Source organism: Daucus carota, chromosome 6 (genome assembly GCF_001625215.2).
Source record: "Daucus carota subsp. sativus chromosome 6, DH1 v3.0, whole genome shotgun sequence".
In the NCBI taxonomy this organism is placed as follows: domain Eukaryota; kingdom Viridiplantae; phylum Streptophyta; class Magnoliopsida; order Apiales; family Apiaceae; genus Daucus; species Daucus carota.
The window spans coordinates 15,464,408-15,487,423 of record NC_030386.2 but is presented as its reverse complement, the minus strand read 5'-3'; the positions used below and the strand labels follow the sequence as shown (position 1 = coordinate 15,487,423).

The following is a 23,016-nucleotide window of genomic DNA, read 5'->3' as shown; positions in this document are numbered from 1 at the left end:
TGCTTTGTCGTAGGTGCTGAGCCCTACCCGACAGCAACAACAGGAAGACCCTGAATATATTATTAAAAAAAAAAAGTTCCATGGACAAGTAAAGCACAAGAAAATAGTGGATTATACCTTAAATCCAAGCAAATCGAAGCTACAATTAAAGTGAAACGCTGTTGAAGCCCTAGTTTCACTGAAGACACAATTCAATCGAAGCCCTAAGAAAAATAAAGACAAAAAATTAAGAGAATTACAGTGAAAAGCAAAATGAAGAAAAAGAACTATAAACCGGGAGCCCTAATTCCGCAAAATAAAGAAGCTCCGAATCGAAACCCCGAATGAACCTGAGACCAAGCCTTAATCCATTGACAGTTGAGTTTGAGGGGAGAGGATCCCCGATTTACCTAATCGCCGGTGAGTTCGAGCAGATAGAGGAGTGGTTCAACCGAGAGAGCTGAGGTTCAGGGGAGATGAGTGAGGTTGAGCGGATGTGAGGTGAGTGAAATATATTTGACTGAAATGTGAAATATGTCTGAATGTCTAGTGAAAAGAGACGAGAGGGAAATTTGCCGCTTTCAATCTTTTAACACACGCGCATATTTCATTTATTTGTTTTTAATTTTTTAATTTACTTTCAATTGATTAATTATTTAAAAATATAATTATTTTATATATTTTATATTTTGAAAAATATAATTCAGTTGTAGTATTATAATTTTATTTATAATTAGTTAATTTCAAATTAATGAATTTTATTATAATTGATTTTTTAAAAGAGATGATATGAAAAATAATTATATATTTCAAAATTTAGTGATTTAATGTTTACTATACTATATTTTATCAGTTAATTATCTAAAAATATTTTCAATCTCCCGCTCCCTTGTTTTCATTCTAGCCGTTCAAACATTTCATTTTTCTGTTACACTTTTTTAAAACCCAACAGTAACACCAAATAAAATGTTATCATAGACGTCTCATTACATCTACGATTACATTAAAGTTTACCTATGGTTACACTAAAAAAAGGTGTAGGCATAGGTAGATAAAATTCATTTTAAGGCACTTATGGTAACATTTCATCTTGTAACATCAAAATTATTTGTTACAATAGGCCACTTATGGTGTAGTGTGCTTCGATAAATTTGATTATAGATAATCAAATTAAATATACTGGAATCTTCTGATATTTGATACTTGATCTTCAGACACTCTTGATAGCAGAAACATTTTGAACTTTATTCTTCACTGAGGCTTGAACATGTTAATGAACTTCTTCCAGTGGACGGATGCTCGTCTCAGATATCTTGATTGTCTTTGTCTGTTCGTATCGAATCTCCAACCTGTAGATTCCTGTATTATACTTACGTATTGTTTCCTGTCTTTTGTTGTGTTGAGTTATCGTAATTACATTTACGTTACATTATGCTTTACAATCTCCCCCTATTTGATTGTTAGAGTTCGACAAGCAAATCCTTTAAGAGGATAACTCAACTGACACAATGAAAAAGCATACTATTTTAAACAGGAAATAATACTAAGTACAGTCAGGATTATATCTTACAATTTCCAGAAATCAAAAGTAAATACAAGCAGCCATTGTTCCTCTAGCCTGAACTAATCTCTCCTTGGTTTCTTGGCTCTTGCATTAATCAGCTTTTGCTCAGCTCTTCTCTTTGCAGCTTCTTCCTCCTCCTTCTGAGTGAGCTTGTTTTCAATCTCTTCAATCCTTGCTGTAATGGTACTCAGTGCCACTTGCTCCTGTGTGTTCTCAGGTGGAGGTTGCTCTAGATTCTTCTTCATCTTCTCTAATGTTTGGACATGAACCATTTTCTTCAACTTCTTAAAGGTGACATTCATCTCCATTCCTTCAATTTTCATGATGATTCTTGATGGATGAGCACGAACCCTAGAAGTGTTATGGACAGTCTCTACAGCCTTTCTTATCTCCAGAAGGTCAATCAAATCTTTGAGCACACTCTTGTCTTCTTTTACAACTGACCACTTAACAGCTGCAACTACACGAATAATTCATTTGGAAGAGAATTTTCCAATCTCTGTGAGTGGTATAGCAGTGAGCTCAGAGTCTTTCTTCTTTTTGAATATGACAGATGTAGGATTGTAAGTGACAACAGGAGCATTTGGATTTTCAGGAATTTCAGGATTGAGTGGAGGCAGTGGATATGGTGGTTGACGATTGATGGCTGATAGGTCTAAATCTCTCAGGGCAGCAAAGTTCAGACGATAAGCATATAGCAGTTCAGCAGTTAGTCTTCCCTTGCTTGTCCTTGAGCACTTCTCCCTGACTTGTGCTTCCAGATATTTCAGTATACGAGGATTGTATGTTGACAATGCTTCATCAGTGAGTCCAATACTCTGAATCATACCATCCTTGAAATACTTGATAACTGAAGGCTTGTCATGAATTTCAACTCCAATATCAGAGATCCATTCTTCCACCATATCTCTGAATATTTCATTATGCTTTTTGCCGGTTGAGATGATCTTGTTTCTTACCACAAACAGCTCAGTTAAAGAGAGATCTCTGAGAAACTGACTTGACACATGCTTGAGTCCATGGCCTTCTCTCTGTAGTTCAAATGATATGTTGACCATCCATCCTCTTCTTGGAAGAACAGCAACTGACACAGTAGAAATGATATCATTCAACACCTCGTGATAATCATGTAAATCCTTGTAGTTGTTCCTGAAGGAGTCAAAGATATCTTTTACTTCGTCATCATCATTGTCTTGAGTGACCTCTGGAAAATCAAACACAGATCTAGCAATATCCCATTCAGCTCCATCTTTATGTAAGTTGGCAAGTTTCCTTTCCCTTCGAATTCATCTTTGATTTTCTAACTTCTCCCTTGCTCTCCTTTGCTCAGCATAATCCCTAGAAACATCAGCAATATCTTGTGGATTTGCAATTTCAAATTCTTCAGTAGGGAAGATGTCATTGTGATATGCAAGTTCATCAGCAAAGACTTCATTGTCTGGGATTTCTCCTTCTTCAAGATCTTCATTCTCAGCACCAACCATCCTTATTACTCTGTCATCCACAAACTCAGGGATGTATTCATCATGACTGTAACTGAATTGATGTTTAAGAGCAGAATCAATCAGTTCTTCAGACACCCCTGTGATCACCCTTTTTCCCTTTGCTTTTTCTGCTGCTCTCTCCCCCTCAGTTGAGTAATCCTCTCTGGAAAGTTGAGATGCCAGCAATTTAGCTTCAAGAGCAGCCAACCTTTGTTCCATAGTTGATTTAATCTCCACCAACTCCTCCCGTAGAACAAGATTTTCAGCTTCAAGATGTTGAACTTTGAATTTCAGAGCTTCAAATTCTGTCACAGATACAGTTGGAATTAGTGTAGGTTGGGCTGTTGGGTGCTCACTTGTTCATTCTGTAGGTGTTTCTCTCGTTTCACTCAAAGCTAGAACACTCAGTGGGTCAGAGGGTTTCTGTATATCAAGTTCTGTTAGTGTTTCCCTCTCACTCAAAGAAGTTCCAGCAGCTTTAGATGTACCTGCAGAAGAAATCTTCTTAGCCTCTTCTAGAGAGGTCACAGAAGGTGCAATGAAGGTTCGTGAGCCTTCGTCCTCAGTTTCCTCGTCAGATGAATCTGAGTCATTAGAAACAAGTTGCCAACTACTCGAAGGTAGTGAGTCCTTTGATGGATCCTGAGTTGGAATCTCAGGGTGGGTAGACACAGGGCTCGAAGGATGGGATCCTTGAATAGGCGAAGCACCCTGGTTTCCCACAACTGCCTTTGACGGCGAATGACTTTGTGACAAGTCCTCTATAACTGGCACACTTCCTGATATGAAGGGCTCAGAAACAGATTGCCGTTCACCTTCGAGAGGTGAAGAGTCCCTTAAGGGATCTGGGAATGTTCCTCCCAGGGGGGTAGACAAGGATGGAGAATTTGGCAATTCATCCAAGTTTCCCCCAGAAGCCTGTGAAGGCATTTGACCCTGAATAGGATCAGAAACAACAGTGTCTATCCCTGACATGGACGACAAAGTGTTAGCAACCGTCAATTCTTCAACTGTGTGTGCAACCTCACTGTGCATTGTAATATCATGTGGCTGAGGTGGTGAAGAAATAGACATATCTGCAGTTGTCTCAGGTTCTATTCTCCTTTCCTGACTAGGAGACAGAGCTGCAGTTTCAGAAACATCCTCCTTTTGTGGTGCACTTAAGGCACTTTCTCCCTCTCTCTCAGAAATATGAAGTGGTTGGCTGAGGGGTTGAGAAGTTTCTGCTACAAGTGTTTGTGAAGTGGTGCCTTGGTTATGAACTTGGGGGATTTCAAATTCATTGGCACTTGTGATAGGTGGTGAAAGCTGATTGGAATCCAAAAGATTCTGAATCCAATCAGGTGCACTGAAAGACAGGTTGTCAAAGTCAGAAGGGATACCTGACTGTAGCAGTGGATTGTAAGTGTTGGTGAAGAGTTCATCAATATCCATCATCACATCAGCTGCAGTGGTTTGAACAGGAGTATTCACTTCATCCTCAGAATCAGTAGAATTATCCTGTAATGAATCCTCTCCTTCAGATTGAGCATTGTCATCTGAGGATGTCTGTGCATCTTCCATTATCACTTCCTCTTCCATTTGAGAAGTTTGAGTCTCAGGGATATTAGCTTGATGAGATGACTCAGTGACTTCTTCAGCTTGTGTTTCAGGGGCCTCCTCTTCCTGAACTACTGGATCAGCAACATTCTGATTATGTGGTGGAGGCAGGTTCTGGTTGTTTAAGAATTCTTGCATTGCCTCTGTAAGAACCACATCCTCATTGTTGGTGTAGTTCTGATGGTTCTCCAGCATAGATATCACCCTTGTAGTCATGAAAGAGCATATGACATTGTCTATATTAGGATAGACAGCTCTTTCAGCAGGAGTCAGCAGTTGGTTCAGCACTATTTGGAAGAACCGAGGATAAAGAAGCACATTCCTGTTCTTCCTTAAGGAGTCCTGAAAAGCTCCCATGATTAAATGTCCCAGATTTATCCTTGTGTTCTGTGCTATTGCAATTCCTATTTCCTGGTTGAAGATAGTAATTCCATGGAACCCTCCAGTCTTTGGTGCAAATACATGAGAAATGGAATTAAAGAAGAAATTCCATTCTCTGGGTAAATGCTTGACGTACATCTTTCCTGGAAGATCACCATTCTCCCTCTGGCAGTGAATAGCAAAGAAAAAGTTTGTCCTTTCAGCCCTATCTGGGATAGCTTCAAAGTTCTCTGTTGGAAGTTGCAGAGCAGTGTTCAGGGTGTTTTCAGTAATTGATAGTGTTCGTCCCTGAATTTGACAAGTAATACCAAGTACCTGTCCTGCATTCACAACAGAAATAGAAGACAAGAAATCTCGTAGAAGAGATTTGTTAAGATAAACAGATTCGGTCATAGCAAATCTAGCATACGAGAATTCAGACATATAACGTACCCAGCGTCGATAATTCGCTTGCGTAATTAAATTATTATTTTCAACAATTGTGAAATTTGTTTTCGGAATCTCAAAATTTGCAGCCATTTTTAATTAGAATTAAAAATGATTATAAATTTCGTTTCACGAATAAACACGAACAAATATTCACTTTATGTCACGAAAATAATTAATTAATAACGCTCCGTAAAACCCTAATTCCGAGAACTTCAGATTTCGATGAAATTAAAGTATGTTGTACTTCTTGAAATTCTAAGAATAATGGTATCGGTTTCGCAAATTATTGATGCTAAAATCACGAACAAAACTAGCCTAGAAGTCCAAGAGGTTCGAAAAACCCTTACGAAAAACGATCACGGATCGTAAAAAGGTTCGGATCAAATGAAAGCCCTCGTCTCAAGGAATCTAAAACAGGTCTTGAAATCAAAAATGGGCAAGGATTCAGGAGTGTTTTGTTCGATTAAGAACTCTCGACTCCGTGAAATTGAGAGAGGCAGTGGTGGTTTCTCGACTGTGTATATATGTGTATGTATTAGAATTAACGAGAAAAAGCCTAAGTGTTCCATATATATGGTCAGGAGAAGGGGAGGCGCAACTTGGTTATTTACCAAGTTGCCCTCCATACTGAATACAGGGAAACAGTCCTGGCGCACGTATGGAAAGGACGATATTACCCTCCATACATGAATGTATGAGGCGCAAACTCACACTTAGAATAAATTCTGAGAACTATAAACATATATACATATCTACAGCGCATAGGCGCAACTTTTGACCGAGTCAAAAGTTGCGCCCCCCTCATTACAACTAGACTTAGAGAAATTTTAGAGAATTTCTCATACAGGCACAGCTATATGAATAGTGGCGCAACTTTTGACTAAGTCAAAGGTTGCGCTACAGTTCAATATAGACTCGAAAACAAATTGAGTTTGATAATTTGAGATATTTGTTTCGATATAAAACAATTTTGTAAATTATCAAACTGAAATCACAATAACTTAAATAAAATTTAACCGAATAAGATTCAGTTAGACAAATTTTAGTAATTATGCTGCAAGTAATTTAATTAAAATTTAATTAATGGTCAACTTAAAATAATTTGAATTGCTTCAAATCCATTAATCAAATATAATTAAAATATGAATTAAATAAACACTGATATTCATTAATTGAATATAAGCACTTAAATAATTCAAGAAAATTAATTCTAAATATCTACCATTTAGCAATTAATCACATAATCATATAAAGTCATGCAGATCATATAAATCATGGCAAATAATTAAAACTAATTAACAAATAATTATGTGAGATACTGGATGCACTTTGTAAATTCACAAGTCCTGAAAATATGTACATTTTAAAACTTGTGAACTTACGAACAAATTGCAGTTAATTCTTGTCTAATTAATTAGACATATTTAACATCCCAAGTTCACCAACCAGTCTAGAGAAAGTGGATTCGTCTAGTGGTTTAGTGAAGATGTCTGCAATTTGTTGATCAGTAGGTACAAAGTGTAAGTCTACTGTTCCATTCATAACATGCTCGCGAAGAAAATGATACCTGATATCAATATGCTTTGTCCTGGAGTGTTGAACAGGATTGTTGGCAATGGCAATGGCACTCGTGTTATCACACAGAATCGGAATTTTATCCAACATGAGTCCATAATCTTGTAGTTGATTCCTCATCCACAAGATTTGAGCACAGCAACTCCCAGCAGCTATGTATTCAGCTTCAGCTGTAGACGTAGATACGGAGTGTTGCTTCTTGCTGTACCATGACACCAACCTTCGTCCAAGAAACTGACAGCTTCCTGAAGTACTTTTCCTATCAATCTTACATCCTGCAAAGTCAGAATCAGATTTGTCCTGATCAAGTTTGACAGCAGTTGGCATAGGAGTTTTGGCAGGAGATGCTTCTTCCATTCCATATTTCTTCAGAAGATCCTTGATGTATTTAGATTGGCAGATAAAAATACCGTCAGGCTTCTGAATGACTTGAAGTCCTAGGAAGAAGGACAATTCTCCCATCATGCTCATCTCATACTTGCTCTGCATTAACTTAGCAAATCTCTCGCACAAAAGATCATTAGTAGAACCAAATATAATGTCATCGACATATACTTGTACAAGAATTATATCATCCTTATGCTTTTTATGGAAAAGAGTTTTATCGATGATACCTCTGGTGAAACCATTTTCAAGTAAGAACTTGGAAAGAGTGTCATACCAGGTTCGAGGGGCTTGCTTCAGGCCATAGAGTGCTTTGAAGAGAAAGTATACGAAGTCTTCAAATTCTTTGTCTTCAAACCCAGGGGGTTGTTCAACATAGACTTCCTCTTCCAGATCACCATTCAGGAATGCACTTTTCACATCCATCTGATATACTTTGAAGTTGGAGTGTGCAGCAAATGCTAAGAACATCCTGATTGCTTCAAGCCTAGCAACTGGAGCATACGTTTCATCATAATCAATTCCTTCTTCTTGTGAATAACCCTTTGCAACCAGTCTTGCCTTATTCCTCGTAACAATACCATCTTCATCCAGTTTGTTTCTAAAAACCCATCTAGTGCCAACTATAGATTTTCCTTTAGGTCTTGGCACCAGCTTCCAAACTTTCTGCCTTTCGAATTGATTGAGTTCTTCCTGCATTGCAGATACCCAATCTGGATCACTTAGAGCCTCTTCAACTTTCTTTGGTTCTGTCTGAGACAAGAATCCAGCAAAGTTGCATTCATCCTGAGTTGCTCTTCTAGTCTGCACTCCTGTGTCTGGATCACCAATGATTTGTTCAACAGGATGGTCTCTACTCCATACCCTTTGTCTTGGCAGATTCAATCTTGATGATTCACCAAAATCATAGTTGTGTTGAGTGTGATGACTAGTAGATCCACTTTGACTTACTCCCCCTGAGCTGATGTAGATTCTATTTGATGATCCTCCACTTTGACCACTGTGACCATGATGATCATTTGTATTGTTGCCAATACTTTCTTCAGATGGTTCAGGATCAGCATTTCCTTCATTTGTATTAGGTTCCCTTATATCAGCTTCAGGTTGATCTTCTCCTAAATAGATGTCTTCTAAATTCTCAAACTCCAGAGAATCAGATTCATTTTCTTTTTGGAGACTTGGGAGTTTGGTATCATCAAATCTTACATTGATGCTTTCAATCAGCTTGTCGTCATTGATCAGATAAACCCTGTAGGCCTTAGACTCCAAAGAATAACCCAGAAATATGCCTTCTTCAGCTTTGGCATCAAACTTTCCCAAATGCTCTTCTTTTAGCACAAAGCATTTTGCACCAAACACATGAAAGTAACTCAGTGATGGTTTTCTGTTGGCCATTACTTCATAAGGAGTCTTATCCAAATCCTTGTTAATCAGGGTACGATTTTGAGTGTAGCAAGCAGTGCTTACAGCTTCAGCCCAGAAATAGATTGGAAGTCTTGATTGACTAATCATAGTCCTTGCTGCTTCAATCAAGGTTCTGTTCTTCCTTTCTACGACACCATTTTGTTGTGGAGTCCTTGGAGCTGAATACTGACGAGAGATGCCCTTATCAGTACAGAAGTCATTAAGAACAGCATTACGAAATTCTGTTCCATTATCTGATCTGATTGCCCTTACTGGCAGATTTGCTTCCTTTTCAATCTTCTTGACATGATCAATGATGACGAGTGCTGCTTCATCCTTTGTATGTAAGAATAATACCCATGTGTATTTTGAGTAGTCATCGACGATCACAAGAGCATATCTTTTCCTTGATATAGGAGGAATGTTGACTGGTCCAAACAGATCCATATGAATCAGTTGAAGGGGTGAACCAATATCAGTCATGCCTTTGCTCCTGTGTGATGCTTTCTTTGACTTCCCTTTTTCACATGCATCACAGAGTCCTTCTTGACAGAATTCTTTCTGTGGCAATCCTCTCACAAGTTCCCTTTTGACTAAAGAGTTCATAGTCTTAAAGTTCAAGTGTGAGAGCTTCCGATGCCATAACCAACTATCATCAGCAGAAGCCTTGGTGTAGAAACACTTGACCTCCCCCTTACTTGCTGAGTCTATGTCGGCTATAAACAAACTTGATTTTCTTACACCACGGAGTGTAAGATCCTTGTTCTTCCGGTTCTGGATTAAGCAAACTTCCTTCTGAAAGATTACGTCGTATCCTTTGTCACAGAACTGACTGATACTCAGTAAGTTGTGCTTGAGTCCTTCTACCAGAGAGATATCTTCAATGATGACATTTCCAACTTTCAGCTTACCATATCCCGTTGTAAATCCTTTGCTGTCATCTCCAAAGATTACAATTGGGCCGGTTCTCATCACCACATCTGTGAGCAGGGACTTTTCTCCAGTCATGTGTCTTGAACAACCACTATCAAGAACCCACACAACTTTACTTTTCCTTCCTGTGCCCTGTATTCACAAATAAATTAAACTTTCTTTGGTACCCAGACATTCTTGGGTCCAGGTGGTTTAGTAGAAACAGGATTATCAACAGAAACTGGTTTAACATGTGCTTGTTCAGGGGTGACTGGACTCTTCTCCTTTTTAGTCTTAGCAGAAGTGCTTTTAGACTTGGAGTTGGAGTTTCCTTCTTCTTAGAAGGACTAGCAGTCTTTGCCACAGGGGCAACAGAAGGTGCAGGCATATTCATATTCATGGTAGATGGTGCATAAAAAGATGCATTCAACATGGTAAAACATGCAGACATCATATTCATAGCACATAGCATGCAACCTACTCTACCACATGGCAAATGAACAGCATTCATGTTAACAGTATTAGGCATGCTAGAAACAGAATTATCTACTTTAATCACTTTACATGCATGAGTAAGATGATTAGTAGAATTGTAATTATTACAAACCTTTCTAGCATTAGAATTCCTAGAGTTGGTGTTCTTAGGATCTATCTTGCCATTCCTGTTGTTCTTCTTTTTGTTGGAACTAGTACTTCCTAATCCAGTTTTATCTGAGTCATCTCTGACTTGGGAATTAGAAGGTACATCATGTGATTCCTGTTTTACTTGAGGCTTAACAACTTCCTCATTTTTCAACTCTTCCTTGATGACAAGGTCTTCTTCTATCAGAGGTTATGTTTGTGCCTTTCTAAAGATAGGGGTCTTGGTGTTCTTTAGAATTTTAGGTACATTTGTTCCTTCAGGAGCAATCTCAGTTCCTGCTGAAACAAATATGCCTTCATTCTCTTTTCTCTTCTTTCTTTTAGCACTTTCCAAAGAACTATAGTCAAGGCCAATAGCAACCTTCTTATCAACCCTTTGACTATCCAAGATCTCTTTCTGTAGAAAAGCAGAATTCTGATAGGCCCTAAGCTTAGTTTCTAAGTCAGCAACCTGAGACCTAAGGGACTCCTCAATTTCTGCACTACACTTCTCCTTATTCTCTAGATATGCAATTCTATCTTTAAGGTTAGTGTACATGAGTTTCTCTAAAGCTAATTCATCTACTCTTTCTTCAAGTTTAGCTATCTTTAGAGAAAGACTACAGTTATCTGATTCTGAAGCTAATAAACTAGTGTGCAAGTTATACATCTCTTGACCTAGTTCATTTATAGTCTTTTTATAATCAGCAGTAGTCATGTCATCAACAGAAATTTCAGGAGATACCTGAGATGGAGATTCCTCGACAGTGTCATCCATTAATGCAAATGCATAATTGCTCTGGACAGGTTCATCATCAGAATCTGTGTCATCCCAGCTTTTTCCCTCAGCAATGTAAGCCCTTCCTTTGTGCTTGGCCACCATTGCTTCCAACTTAGCTTTTAGCTTCTCATTCTCTTTCTTCAGATCCTCATAAGAATTCTTCTTATCATATGAGTTGCTTCTGACAGGAGCCGCTTTGGGTTTCCTGCACTCTGTTGCAAAGTGCCCTAAGTCATTGCAGTTGTAGCATCTGACCTTGCTCTTGTCATACATGTTTGGTTTGAAACTGCCAGTACTCTTTGACCCTGACCCTGAGTATCCTCCTTTACCCTGAAACTTGTTCCCTGAAGCTTTCTTGTACCGGGGGTTCTTCCTGAACTTGATATGCTTGAACCTTGCAGCCATATAAGCCATTGACTTATCTTCCAGCTGCTCCAGCTCTTCCTGAGTGTAGAACTCATCCTCCGGTTCTCCAGAAACTTCATCAATTTCAGCTTCTACAATCTCAGTATTGGTAGAAGGATAGTCAGCTTTGATGGATGAACAATCACTCTGAGCAACAGTGTGATCATTGATACCATATTCAACTAATTGTTGATAACCAAAGTATGGTTGATCAGCAATAAGTGCAGTGGTCTTCTGTAAGGCTATACTTTTGGATTCTGTTGATCCACCACCATATATAATCTTTCTTTGTTCAAGTTCCATCTCAAACGTCTTCAGTTTTCCAAACAGCTTTTCCAAAGTCATAGTTCTGAAGTCGCTTCTTTCCCGGATGGTCTCTGTCTTTACAACTAGATGGGGTGGCATCACAAATGAGAACTTTCTGTTAATCTCTTTCTGTGGATAAGTCTTTCCATGCAGGGTGAGTTCATTCAACAACAGCATGAACCTTTCATAGATTTGAGAAATGTTCTCTCCAGGTATTGCCTGAAATGCTTCATATCTGGCAATCAGCATATCGTATCTGTTTTCCCTGACTTCTTCAGATCCCTCCATCAATGCCTCTATAGTGTCCCACATCTGTTTTGAAGTTTTCAGACTTAGTATCAGATGTGTCATAGTCTTGGTCATTGATTCAACAATTATGAGTTGCAGATTATGGTCATGTGCAATATACTCCTTATCAGTCTCAGTGTATTCGCTTTTCTCTTTGGGAACAGACTTCTGTGGAATACGAACACCATTTTCAACAGATTCAGGAATAATCTTCATAGGCAAAAATGGACCATTTTCCAGAATCCCAATGTACATGGGATTAGCAACTCTGATGTACAGCAACATCTTCATTTTCCAGTTGTTGTAGTCATCCTTGTCAAATGGAGGTACTTTGATTCCTAACTTGTGTGTCGACATTGTTATCAGATAAAATTACGATTGTACGGACAGCTAGCTTTTCAGATTGGTTACGGATCTCAGATCTGTATATCGATCAGCTAAGCTCTGATACCAATTGTTAGGTCCAATCAGACGTAGAAGGGGGGGGGGGTTGAATACGTCTGACCAATTTCTTCGATTTAATTTAATTGCGGATAATCTGTTTCAGTCCATGTTAAATCAATCGTAAATAAATAACTCCAGCAAGTCGGGAAATATTCTTGTATTAGAAATAATCCTCGGGTGCTACAAATTCCAACACAAGTGTCGGCTGCAGAGACTACAATCACTCTATTACAAACTCTCGATAAAAACGATCTTCTAATTTAACTCTCGAGAATGTGTATAGTGTGTGCACTTACAAAGTGTGTAGTTGTTTTCAAATGAAAACACAAAGCTCTATTTATAGGCTTTCCAAAAACTAACCATGGTTAACGAGTTCGTCCTGGACGACTTGAGTTCGTTCGGGACGGATTCGTTTGATGAAAATAATTCTAACTCCCAAGTGTAATGAATTGGCGCCAGTTACATATACATATATATACATACATCACAAACTTGCGCTTGAGAGGTATATATGTATATATATGTATGTGGTCAAAGGTTGCGCCTCAGGGGAGTCAAACTTGGCGCCCAACTATTGCTTCTGTGGTCTTGACTTAGAGAAATTATGTATTTCCACAAACTTGCGCTAGTGAAGTGAATGGGAGTCGCAACCTTTGACTAAGTCAAAGGTTGCGCTCCAATGCAGTGGTACCTCCACTGTAGGACACTTAGAATTTTGATCAACACCTGAGAGGTGTGCATTGTCGCCACTGTTGACCAGTCAAAGGTTGCGCCTTTGACTTTGGTCAATGGTTGCGCCTTGATGTTCTACTGTATTCACTGTGTTGTATCTTCACTTAGAAAACTTCTTGACACAAAATCTTCAGGCTTTGACTTGGTCAAAGATGGCGCCCGTTTTCCCTTGTGTTGCCCTGTCCATTACTTAGAATAAATTCAGTTGTTCCAGATTTGCACTAATACTTATATATATATACATATATATAATTAATTGTATTTAAATGATTACTTGAATTATTAAAGTTCAAGTAATTCACAATTAATTAATATATATATATATACATATACATAGTATATTCTGGAACAGCTCGATTGACTTGATCAATTAATTCGTTGATTGAATCCACTGAATACTTTCGTACGTCCTGACGTCCTGTGCACTGGTCTGGTTCACGAACGACTCGAACTGAAATAATTCTTTGAATCCTTTGCTTGATAATATACTTGATCAGTCATTCCGGGTTAGGTGTTGCTTCGATAAATTTGATTATAGATAATCAAATTAAATATACTGGAATCTTCTGATCTTTGATACTTGATCTTCAGACACTCTTGATAGCAGAAACATTTTGAACTTTATTCTTCACTGAGGCTTGAACATGTTAATGAACTTCTTCCAGTGGACGGATGCTCGTCTCAGATATCTTGATTGTCTTTGTCTGTTCGTATCGAATCTCCAACCTGTAGATTCCTGTATTATACTTACGTATTGTTTCCTGTCTTTTGTTGTGTTGAGTTATCGTAATTACATTTACGTTACATTATGCTTTACAGTTTTCGGAGCTTTAAGGAGAGGCACACCTTGGGAGATCGAAGGCCACACTTCGTCCAAGGAGAATCAAGGAATACAGTAGAAGACGTGGATTTGAATCGCTTGCGCCGTAGCGATTAAGGTTAATATTCTGTTCGAACTTTTAATTAGTATCATAAAACGCAGGACCAAGGTCCGATTGTTCCTACACAAGGAATATTCGGTTCGTGCCATAGAAACTACATTTACCACAATGTTTTAATTGAAACCCTTGCACACTTCCAAGACACACTTGACATCCTAATTTTCCTTTACCCGACCATCCACTTATCATACTCATAGCGGGATAATCACTAATTGTCCACATAAGAGCCGCTCTCATTGTAAAATTTTGTTTCGAAGTTTGATCATATGTTTCAATTCCTGTATTCCACAATATCTTCAATTCATCAATGAGAGGCCTTAGACAAACGTTAATATCTTTGCCAATGCTATTCGGAGCCGGCACTATATCGGTCATAAACATATAGGGTTTTTTCATACACATTGATGGCGGAAGATTATAGACAACTACTACTATGGGCCACACACTATATGTTTTTTTCCCGGTAGGACCAAATGGGTTGAAACCGTCGGTTGCAAGGCCAAGCTTATATTACGAATTTCCTGAGCAAATGATGGATATCGACGATCAAAATTTTTCCACTCTTCTCCGTCCGCGGGATGACTAATTTCTCCATCTTTGACATCTCGATTCTTGTACCATCTCATATGGTCGGATGTATGTTTTGACATATACAAGCGTTGTAGTCGAGGAATCAAAGGAAAATGTCTCAATATTTTTTTTGGTATTTTTTTACCGTCTTTCCTCAAAACATCCCGATAACGATCTTTACCACATATATCACACACAACTTTATCCTTGTCATCTCCATAAAATAACATACAATCATTCTCACATAAATCAATCTTTTGATATTCAACCATCAAACCCTTCATTATCTTCTTCATTTCATAATAAGTTTGAGGCAACGTGTGTTTTTTTGGTAATACATCCGCAAAAAGTGCAAGCAAATTATCAAAAGCCTTATTACTACAATGTGAGATATTCTTGAATTCTAACAATTTTGTGGTAAAGCTTAATCTTGTATACTTCGTATTACTGGGATAAATAGGTCCTCCATTTTCAACAATCACCTCATACAATTTTCTTGCACTATCATTTGGAACTTCTTCTACATTCCTAGTTCCCGTATCCACGTTGTTATAAAATTCGGAATTTTCACCGGCAAAATCATGTAGCATCGCATTCAAATCTACCGGTTGTTCTACCCTCGTAGGTTCCCGAACACAATAACGATGATGCGATGTTCGACTACGTTTTCTTCCTCTTTCTTCACCATGTGATGTCCAAACGGTATAACCCTCAAGCATCCCCTTAGCAAGTAAATGGAATCTAACATCATCGATACTTAACCAATTCAAATTCCTACAACGTTTACAAGGACACTTCATTGTACCATCTTTACCCATTCCATTTTCACTTGCAAATTTTAAAAAAGTTTCTACACCATTCCTATATTCCGGAGTTAACGAAATTTTATCACTTTGCACTTGATTACTAATCCAACTTCGATCCAAGTTTGTCATCTACACACACATTTAACACACACATTTAACACACACATATATTTAACACACACATACATTTAATAACACATACATTCAATACACACATACATTCAATACACACATGTAATTTCACATGAATTTCATACACATTTAACAAATAATTTCACATGAATTTCATACACTCAATACAAGCATTCAATGTAATTACATACACACACATTTAATATAACAAACACATTTAACACACCCACCACACACACACACATTTAATGCAAAGAAATGAAAATCACTTACTTGAAATGTTTGCAAGCAATAATTCTTCCCCACTTTAGCTCCTTTCTTCTCCTTTGATTTTTATTTCAAGTGAATGTGAGCTCACTACTAGCTAAAAAGTGATATAAAAGCTGCAGGTTAAAACCGACCGACCAATCGGTCAGTTTTAGTACCAAACAAAAAAAACGACGTCGTTTTAGGGGCTGACGCACAGATATAATTATTTAAATTGATTTTTAATTATTTTTCCACGGACGACATAACCAACCACACAGAACGGTCGGTTATAAGGGTGCCATGTCATATATATAACCGACCGTTGCCGACGGTCGGTTTTATTTGTTGCCACGTCACCCAGATCGTCGTCGTTTTGTGATTTCGACGAGTTAAAACTGACCACGCGACCGTCGGTCGGTTTTATATCAGACGGTCGGTTTTGTGCGGTCGGTTTTGACCTGTTTTCTTGTAGTGTATCAAGTATGATGATTCTCATTTGTGATCTCCTACATTATTTTATATTTTCCAAATTGGATATAAAAACAAGTTTAGCTTGTATGCTTGTAATCAATTTGATGCAAAATGAATCCAAAAATTATTTGTCATAAGTTACTCTTCAATCCAAGAGTCCTACCTGCTGATCAATCGATAGTAGGTTGTCCTAATTTTTTTTTTTTAAAGTCATGAGTCATATATGCTTCTCTGATCCAAAAGTTGATTTCCTCAAGTTATTATCTGCGCTAAATTGAGATTTGAATTGGTAGTAAGCTTGATTATCATAATAAGGATGGTACATACTAATTAGTGGCATAGCTAATATATTCATGATTAATGCAAAAATTTTCTATCATTCTTATTTATGTAAATCATGTGTGACTTTATATCTAGTCGTTGTCTATATATTAATATATATTAAAAAGGTCCTTGCATGTCTATATTTAATCATTGAATTTATGTGATCACTAAAAGTTTTGAGATAGTGAAAAACAACATGTTTTATGATTTAGATGAGATGACTTGGTGACCACACACACTATGTCACTTATATCAAGTTGTCTCAATATAATAAAATTAGTTTATTTTTGATCACACATTTTTTATATGTTTAATTTCTGAAGATGAAAGATGTCAACAGAGTATATATAATATGTTTAAACACTTGATTAAATTCCATAAGAATGATATAATACCCCTGAAGGATGGTTCTATATAAAGAATAATATAATATTTGGATATAATAGATTTTAATTGAATAAATATTATATTGTATCCCGCGGATATAATATTATGAAATTGATGAAATATTTGGGTTGTTTAGTTCATGAGTTGATATCGTGACTAAATGTGGTTTACTAAATTTGAATTATTGACGAAAGGAATATGAATTGCAACAAATGATACCGTACCATGATGTGACAGTATTAGAAAATCAGAGGATATCAACCATGATAGTAGCAACGGTCAATGACATTACAAATACTTTAAATCATATTTTTATTATGCGTATAAGAAATATTTCTCTCGATTGATATAAAGATGACTAGTATCAATACTTCTTATCTAAAATGAGTCATCCAAAGGGGAGGATTATATAGGATGTCTCATTATAGTTTTTCTAAACATAAGACTCGGGAAGAGAAAGTATAAAGCTCCGGAAGAGCATATATAAGGCTCCTGAAGAGCATGCACAAGGCTCTCGAAGGTCATATATATTTATCTACTCTCTCAAGTAAATTTTACTCCAGAAGAGCATGTATAGCATTGATGCAATTATACTCTCCCAAGAAAATCGAAGAATGAAATTTGATATGATTATTGCATTGAGATATCACGTGCCTTTAAATACTGAGTCTAATTCATTGCACTAAAAGTAATTTGGAGAAAGATTCTCCACTAATTTATAATAAGCATAACTGAAATTGATTTTGAAGTAAACCAGAAGTTTACTTATAAGGTTATAGTTTGGCCTGACTAGCTAAGCCATCTTAATGATAAAAATGCGAATAGTAATTTTATATGCACTTTTGTTGAAGAACCTGTAGATTCTTCTTATCAGTGATACATATAGTATTTGCTTATAAATCAAAATTGATCACCAGCAAAGATATAGTTGTGATTTATCATCTTTGAGAATGAATTAATGAAGATATGGCATGTGATAAAAATATCATATTGTTGAACAGTGAGATATTTTGTGAAATATATGGTTGTGTACAAAGTTATTATCAACTCGCAGCCTGAAGTATGCGAGATTCATTATTTAGAATATATGCTTATAATGCTGGTGCATCTCATAATGAGTATTATCTTGTCCATAAAAAAAAATTGTTGATTATTTTGTATCACATATTTATTGATTCGCATCATATAAACCAATTTTTGGAATTTCTCCCCATCATAAACATATTATTTGGTCATCATAGATTTTCCACCATACTAGTAAGATTGATTCCTTAATTGGATATATATATTACATATGAGTGCATTTGGAATCATCAATATGTATTTGTTACGACTTGATTTAATGAGTTTGTTTTCCCAAAATCAGGGGAGAAAATAAATAGCCGGTGAAGGTAGAAATATAAGAATGAATTATCATTGCCTCATCTTGATCCTCAAAATAAAGAATATGAACCAGAAGTTCATAAGATAATTCATTTTGATGACCAAAAAATAGTGACTATGACACAAACACCGGCTACATATGCTCCTATGATATTAATGTCGCAAAAGGACAACCTCAAGATATTACTATGTCTAAAGAACGCTTGAAGCGTGATAGGCAAGTGGGTTCTATATATATATATATATATATATATATATATATATATATATATTATACCAAAAAAGGTGAAAAGGAGCAATAATTGATGATGGCTGGATTGAGAAATCAATAATATTTGAAAGATCTCTGGAAGAGATTATAGATATGACATTGCAGGATCTCCCGAAGAGATTATGGACATGACAAATTAGAAAAAATAAAAGTAATGAAAACTATTGAGATCTCGATATACTATGTCTTGTCCAGAATAAAGTGGAACCATAAATCGAATCGTCGTTGATGATATTTATATGACTTGAGGTTATTGATAACAATGAGGATCATGAAGCAGAATCTGTTAGAAAATATTGATATAATTGGCCAAAGAATAAAGGATATAATTGAGGCAATTATAAAGAAAAATTATTTGGACTAGTAGTCCTCTCACACCTGAAGTTGTGAAAATAGTGCGCCCTACGAATCATTATCTCTTAAAAATAGAAAAATATTTGAAACTGCAGTTAACACACCTAAAGGTGTAAAGTCGGTGGGGTATGAATGATTATTTGTGTGAAAACAAAATGAAGTTTCAGAAATTATGAGTGTAAAGCTCAAATAATTGTATGATAACCTTGTGGTGGTTATGAAGAGTAATAGTATTTGTGGTGGAAATGATTATTTGATTGCGAAATAGTTCCGCAATATGTGAAGGTTCAGTTTAAATTTTATACGACCCACTTGACAATAAATCATCCTAGAAGGATCTTAACTGCCAGAAGCAGTATAACAAACTCTCGAGAACTATACCCTCTCAAATGGAAAAGGGATTCGGACCAGCAGTCCAACACAAAATTATTTTGACAAATACATGTTATCATTGTATATCAAATTATAGGTTACAACTCATAAAGTCTCTGGCCAGAGCATATGGAAACTAGAATGTGTTTCTAGTTAACATTGAATTGAGTTGAACCTGATTAAAATACTATATGCTATATTATGTGATAAAGTGTTTCTTGGTATATCTATTGAAAGAAGAATTACCCTTTGATGAATGATATATTGTCATATGTGAATCCTAGAAGGATTATACACGATAGTTTTATCATACATGTTTTGACATAATTATATAAAGCAAGTCTCCGCTTTCGGTTAGTGTTCATTGTTAAGGGATCACTCGCTTAAAAGACGTGTTAATCCTCAAGTTACAAAGTGAAAATTTTATTCGATCTGCACTAACCTATTCTATAAATTTTAAGCTATAATTTTGCAGGCGTAAAGAATAGGGGATCAAAAGTTTAATACATTATCGTGGAGATTTTATTTTGTGATAAAACAAATTGCAGGCAACATCACGTACAAGGAAGGATACATTAAAGGTGACATGACGGAACATATAGACTCGAAGTTCTTCTTTACTCGTGAAATTTGACAAAAGAGATAAATCGGTGATTTGTTCGAGAAATTAGTACACATGATCGGGATGCGCATACTTCGTCATATTTGCTAATTTTTATATTCATATCCTGATGAGGGGGAGACATAAATGAAATATTTTTATTTTGTACAACTCGTGTACTCTTTTTCCTTCACTAGGGTTTTTCCCACCGGGTTTTTCCTAGTAAGATTTTAATGAGGCATGATGTTGATACAAGTCATCCAAGGGGGAGTGTTATGTATAGTGTGGATGACTCTTGTGTTATCCTTACCTTCTGTATTCTCTCATCAATAGTCAACCTTTGGCTTTTCACTATCCTTGTAACTTAATTTAAAGGGCCTATATATAGAGCCATTTTGTGTAAGTTTGAGATGTACAACAAAATGATAATACAAGTCTTTCTTCTCCCTCTTTTCTATACTCTTTGAGCTAATTATATTGTAGTTATTTTCATAACAAAATTTATATTGTTGATACACAATACAAGAATTTTCAGAGTAGAAAATTCCGGTACCAATCATCAAATTCTGTTGATATATAATTGATAAAATCTCATTAAGTTACGAAGTTGTGAGACGTGAAATCTCTCTGCATAGCATATGATGAAAGCGTTGGCAGAGTATGTAAAATCTTGAAAATCATGGTCAGATGAAAGCGCACCGAATGCCAAGCAAAAGAATGAGAATGTCCCAACTGTGACCATTAACAATATTCTTCTTCTCATCTCCCATTACTTGCAGTTTGACTGTAAAACACGCAACAGATGGAAAAGGCGACAATGCAGACCGTACCATAATGGCAGAAGAATGCCATGTTTGAATAGTTTGATGATTTTCATTTCTTCCAGAAACATGTTTTGTTCTTCTTTGATCAATTATTGTCCCAAATGTTTATTCATCAAGGGCTGAGATGGCCAGGGAACCACTTAATCAGGCATCACCTTCCTGACCATTGGAACACTGATCCAACGACTAGGATTATTTTTTAAGCGACTTCTGTCTCCTTCTAGAATTATAAATGTCTGATGGATGCATTGACTTTCCATAAGCTCCTGCATGGTTCTATGCTGAACACCAGGCGTGCTACACTGCTACTACAGTGACAACTGACAAGTCATCCTTAAAACATGCATCTCCTGATCTCCCCAATTCAGCAGTGAAGCAATTTCTGCTGTGAAGCAATTTTCCTAGTACAGCCACTGTCTTGAAAGGCTAAGGTGTAGGTATCATCAACCATTTCTGCAATATATTTTCAGAAGTGCAAATGAAAGGAAGTATATGTTTCTGATAGCTAGTAGAAGTTGTTCTTCGTTTAAAGTATATGAGCACTAAATTGCTGTTTGGAATTTATCAAAAAAGTTAATTGATCGTGTGCTCGCGGCAGTAACAATTTTTTCTGACGCGTGTAAAGCTAGTTGAAATCCGACAAAAAATAACGCGTAAACAACATTGAACATGTGAACCTCAATTACTATATATATAATAAGTTTGAGCTTATCTCATGAAGGGAAGAAATTTGCCCAAGAATAGTAAAACAAACGGCTTTTTACATTAATTGTATTAAAATAGATAAAATTCAATTTAAATTTTAAAAGTACTTCATACAATAACTATACACAATTACATTTGTTAATTTTATTCCACAAAATATCAAATTTAGAAGTATTAAATATAAAAATTTCATCAAAAAATTTAAATATATATCAAAATTTGTTTAATAATTGGCTTAAAATTTCGTTTAAACATCACCTTAGTGGGGTGAATTAAATGAAATTTGAAATATAATTTAGTTAAAAGTCTAGTAATTTCATTTCTTCCACCATTCCATAATCCATTCTTATCATCCCTAACGAGAGTTCAAACTCTCCACCTTGTGAATCCATTCATTATCATACCTATTTTCCAATTCAAATTTTATCATACAAATTAACATCCACTCTCAATCTTTCTCAAATACTTCCTTCAGCATTCTATTATCTTCTTTTATTTTTAGTCATTTCATTTCATTTCATTCCATTCCATTCCAATTAATTCAATTCACACAATCAAACACAATATAAAGAGTTAGTCTGTTACGGTTCCGCCCCTGGTCAAGTGGTCAACTAAACAAAGAGCAAACTGTCTCAGGGGTGATCAAAAAACCGCCCAAACCGCATAAACCGCCCGCACCGCACCACAAAACACGGTTTTTAATTTTCGTGGTGCGGTTGCGGTTTGAATTTTTCACAAACCGCGTTGTGCGGTGCGGACATGCAGTTTGACATATTAGTAGTGCGGTTCAAACCACACCGCACCGCAATATTATCATATATATATATATATATATATATATATATATATATATAGGGGTTTGTTCAAATACAAACCAACTTTATCATAAAAACCTAAAAACCAATTTCAAAACTAAACAAATATCCCCCAAACTCTTAAAAACTAACAATATCACCCCCCCCCCCCCTTAGCTTTGCCATCAACTTCCCCAAACTTACACTTTCCACCCCGCCACGTCACCACGCCACGTCAGCGCAGGGGGTCCCACACTGCTGACGTGGCACTGCCACGTCAGCACTGAGTCACACCCACTGCTGACGTGGCACTGCCACGTCAGCACCTGCTGACGTGGCACTGCCACGTCATCTGCCACGTCAGCAGTGGGCTGACCCAGTGCTGACGTGGCGGCTGATGTGGCAGTGCCACGTCAGCGGGTGCTGACGTGGCAGATGATGTCAGCAGTGGACCCCCCCCCCGGAAAAATAAAAAACAATAAAAAATAAAAAGATTGGAGTGCTCATAGCAAAAATGGGAGTGGAAATAGTGGTTTTTAGGTTT

General features: G+C 36.7%; 1 protein-coding gene across 1 annotated transcript; it reads right to left on the bottom strand.

The window, feature by feature from the left end:
• Positions 1-14,660: 14,660 nt before the first annotated feature.
• Positions 14,661-15,617, bottom strand: LOC135147215 (uncharacterized). The gene has a single exon (XM_064080084.1). The coding sequence runs from the start codon at positions 15,615-15,617 to the stop codon at positions 14,661-14,663; it is 957 nt and encodes a 318-aa protein (XP_063936154.1).
• Positions 15,618-23,016: the final 7,399 nt, after the last annotated feature.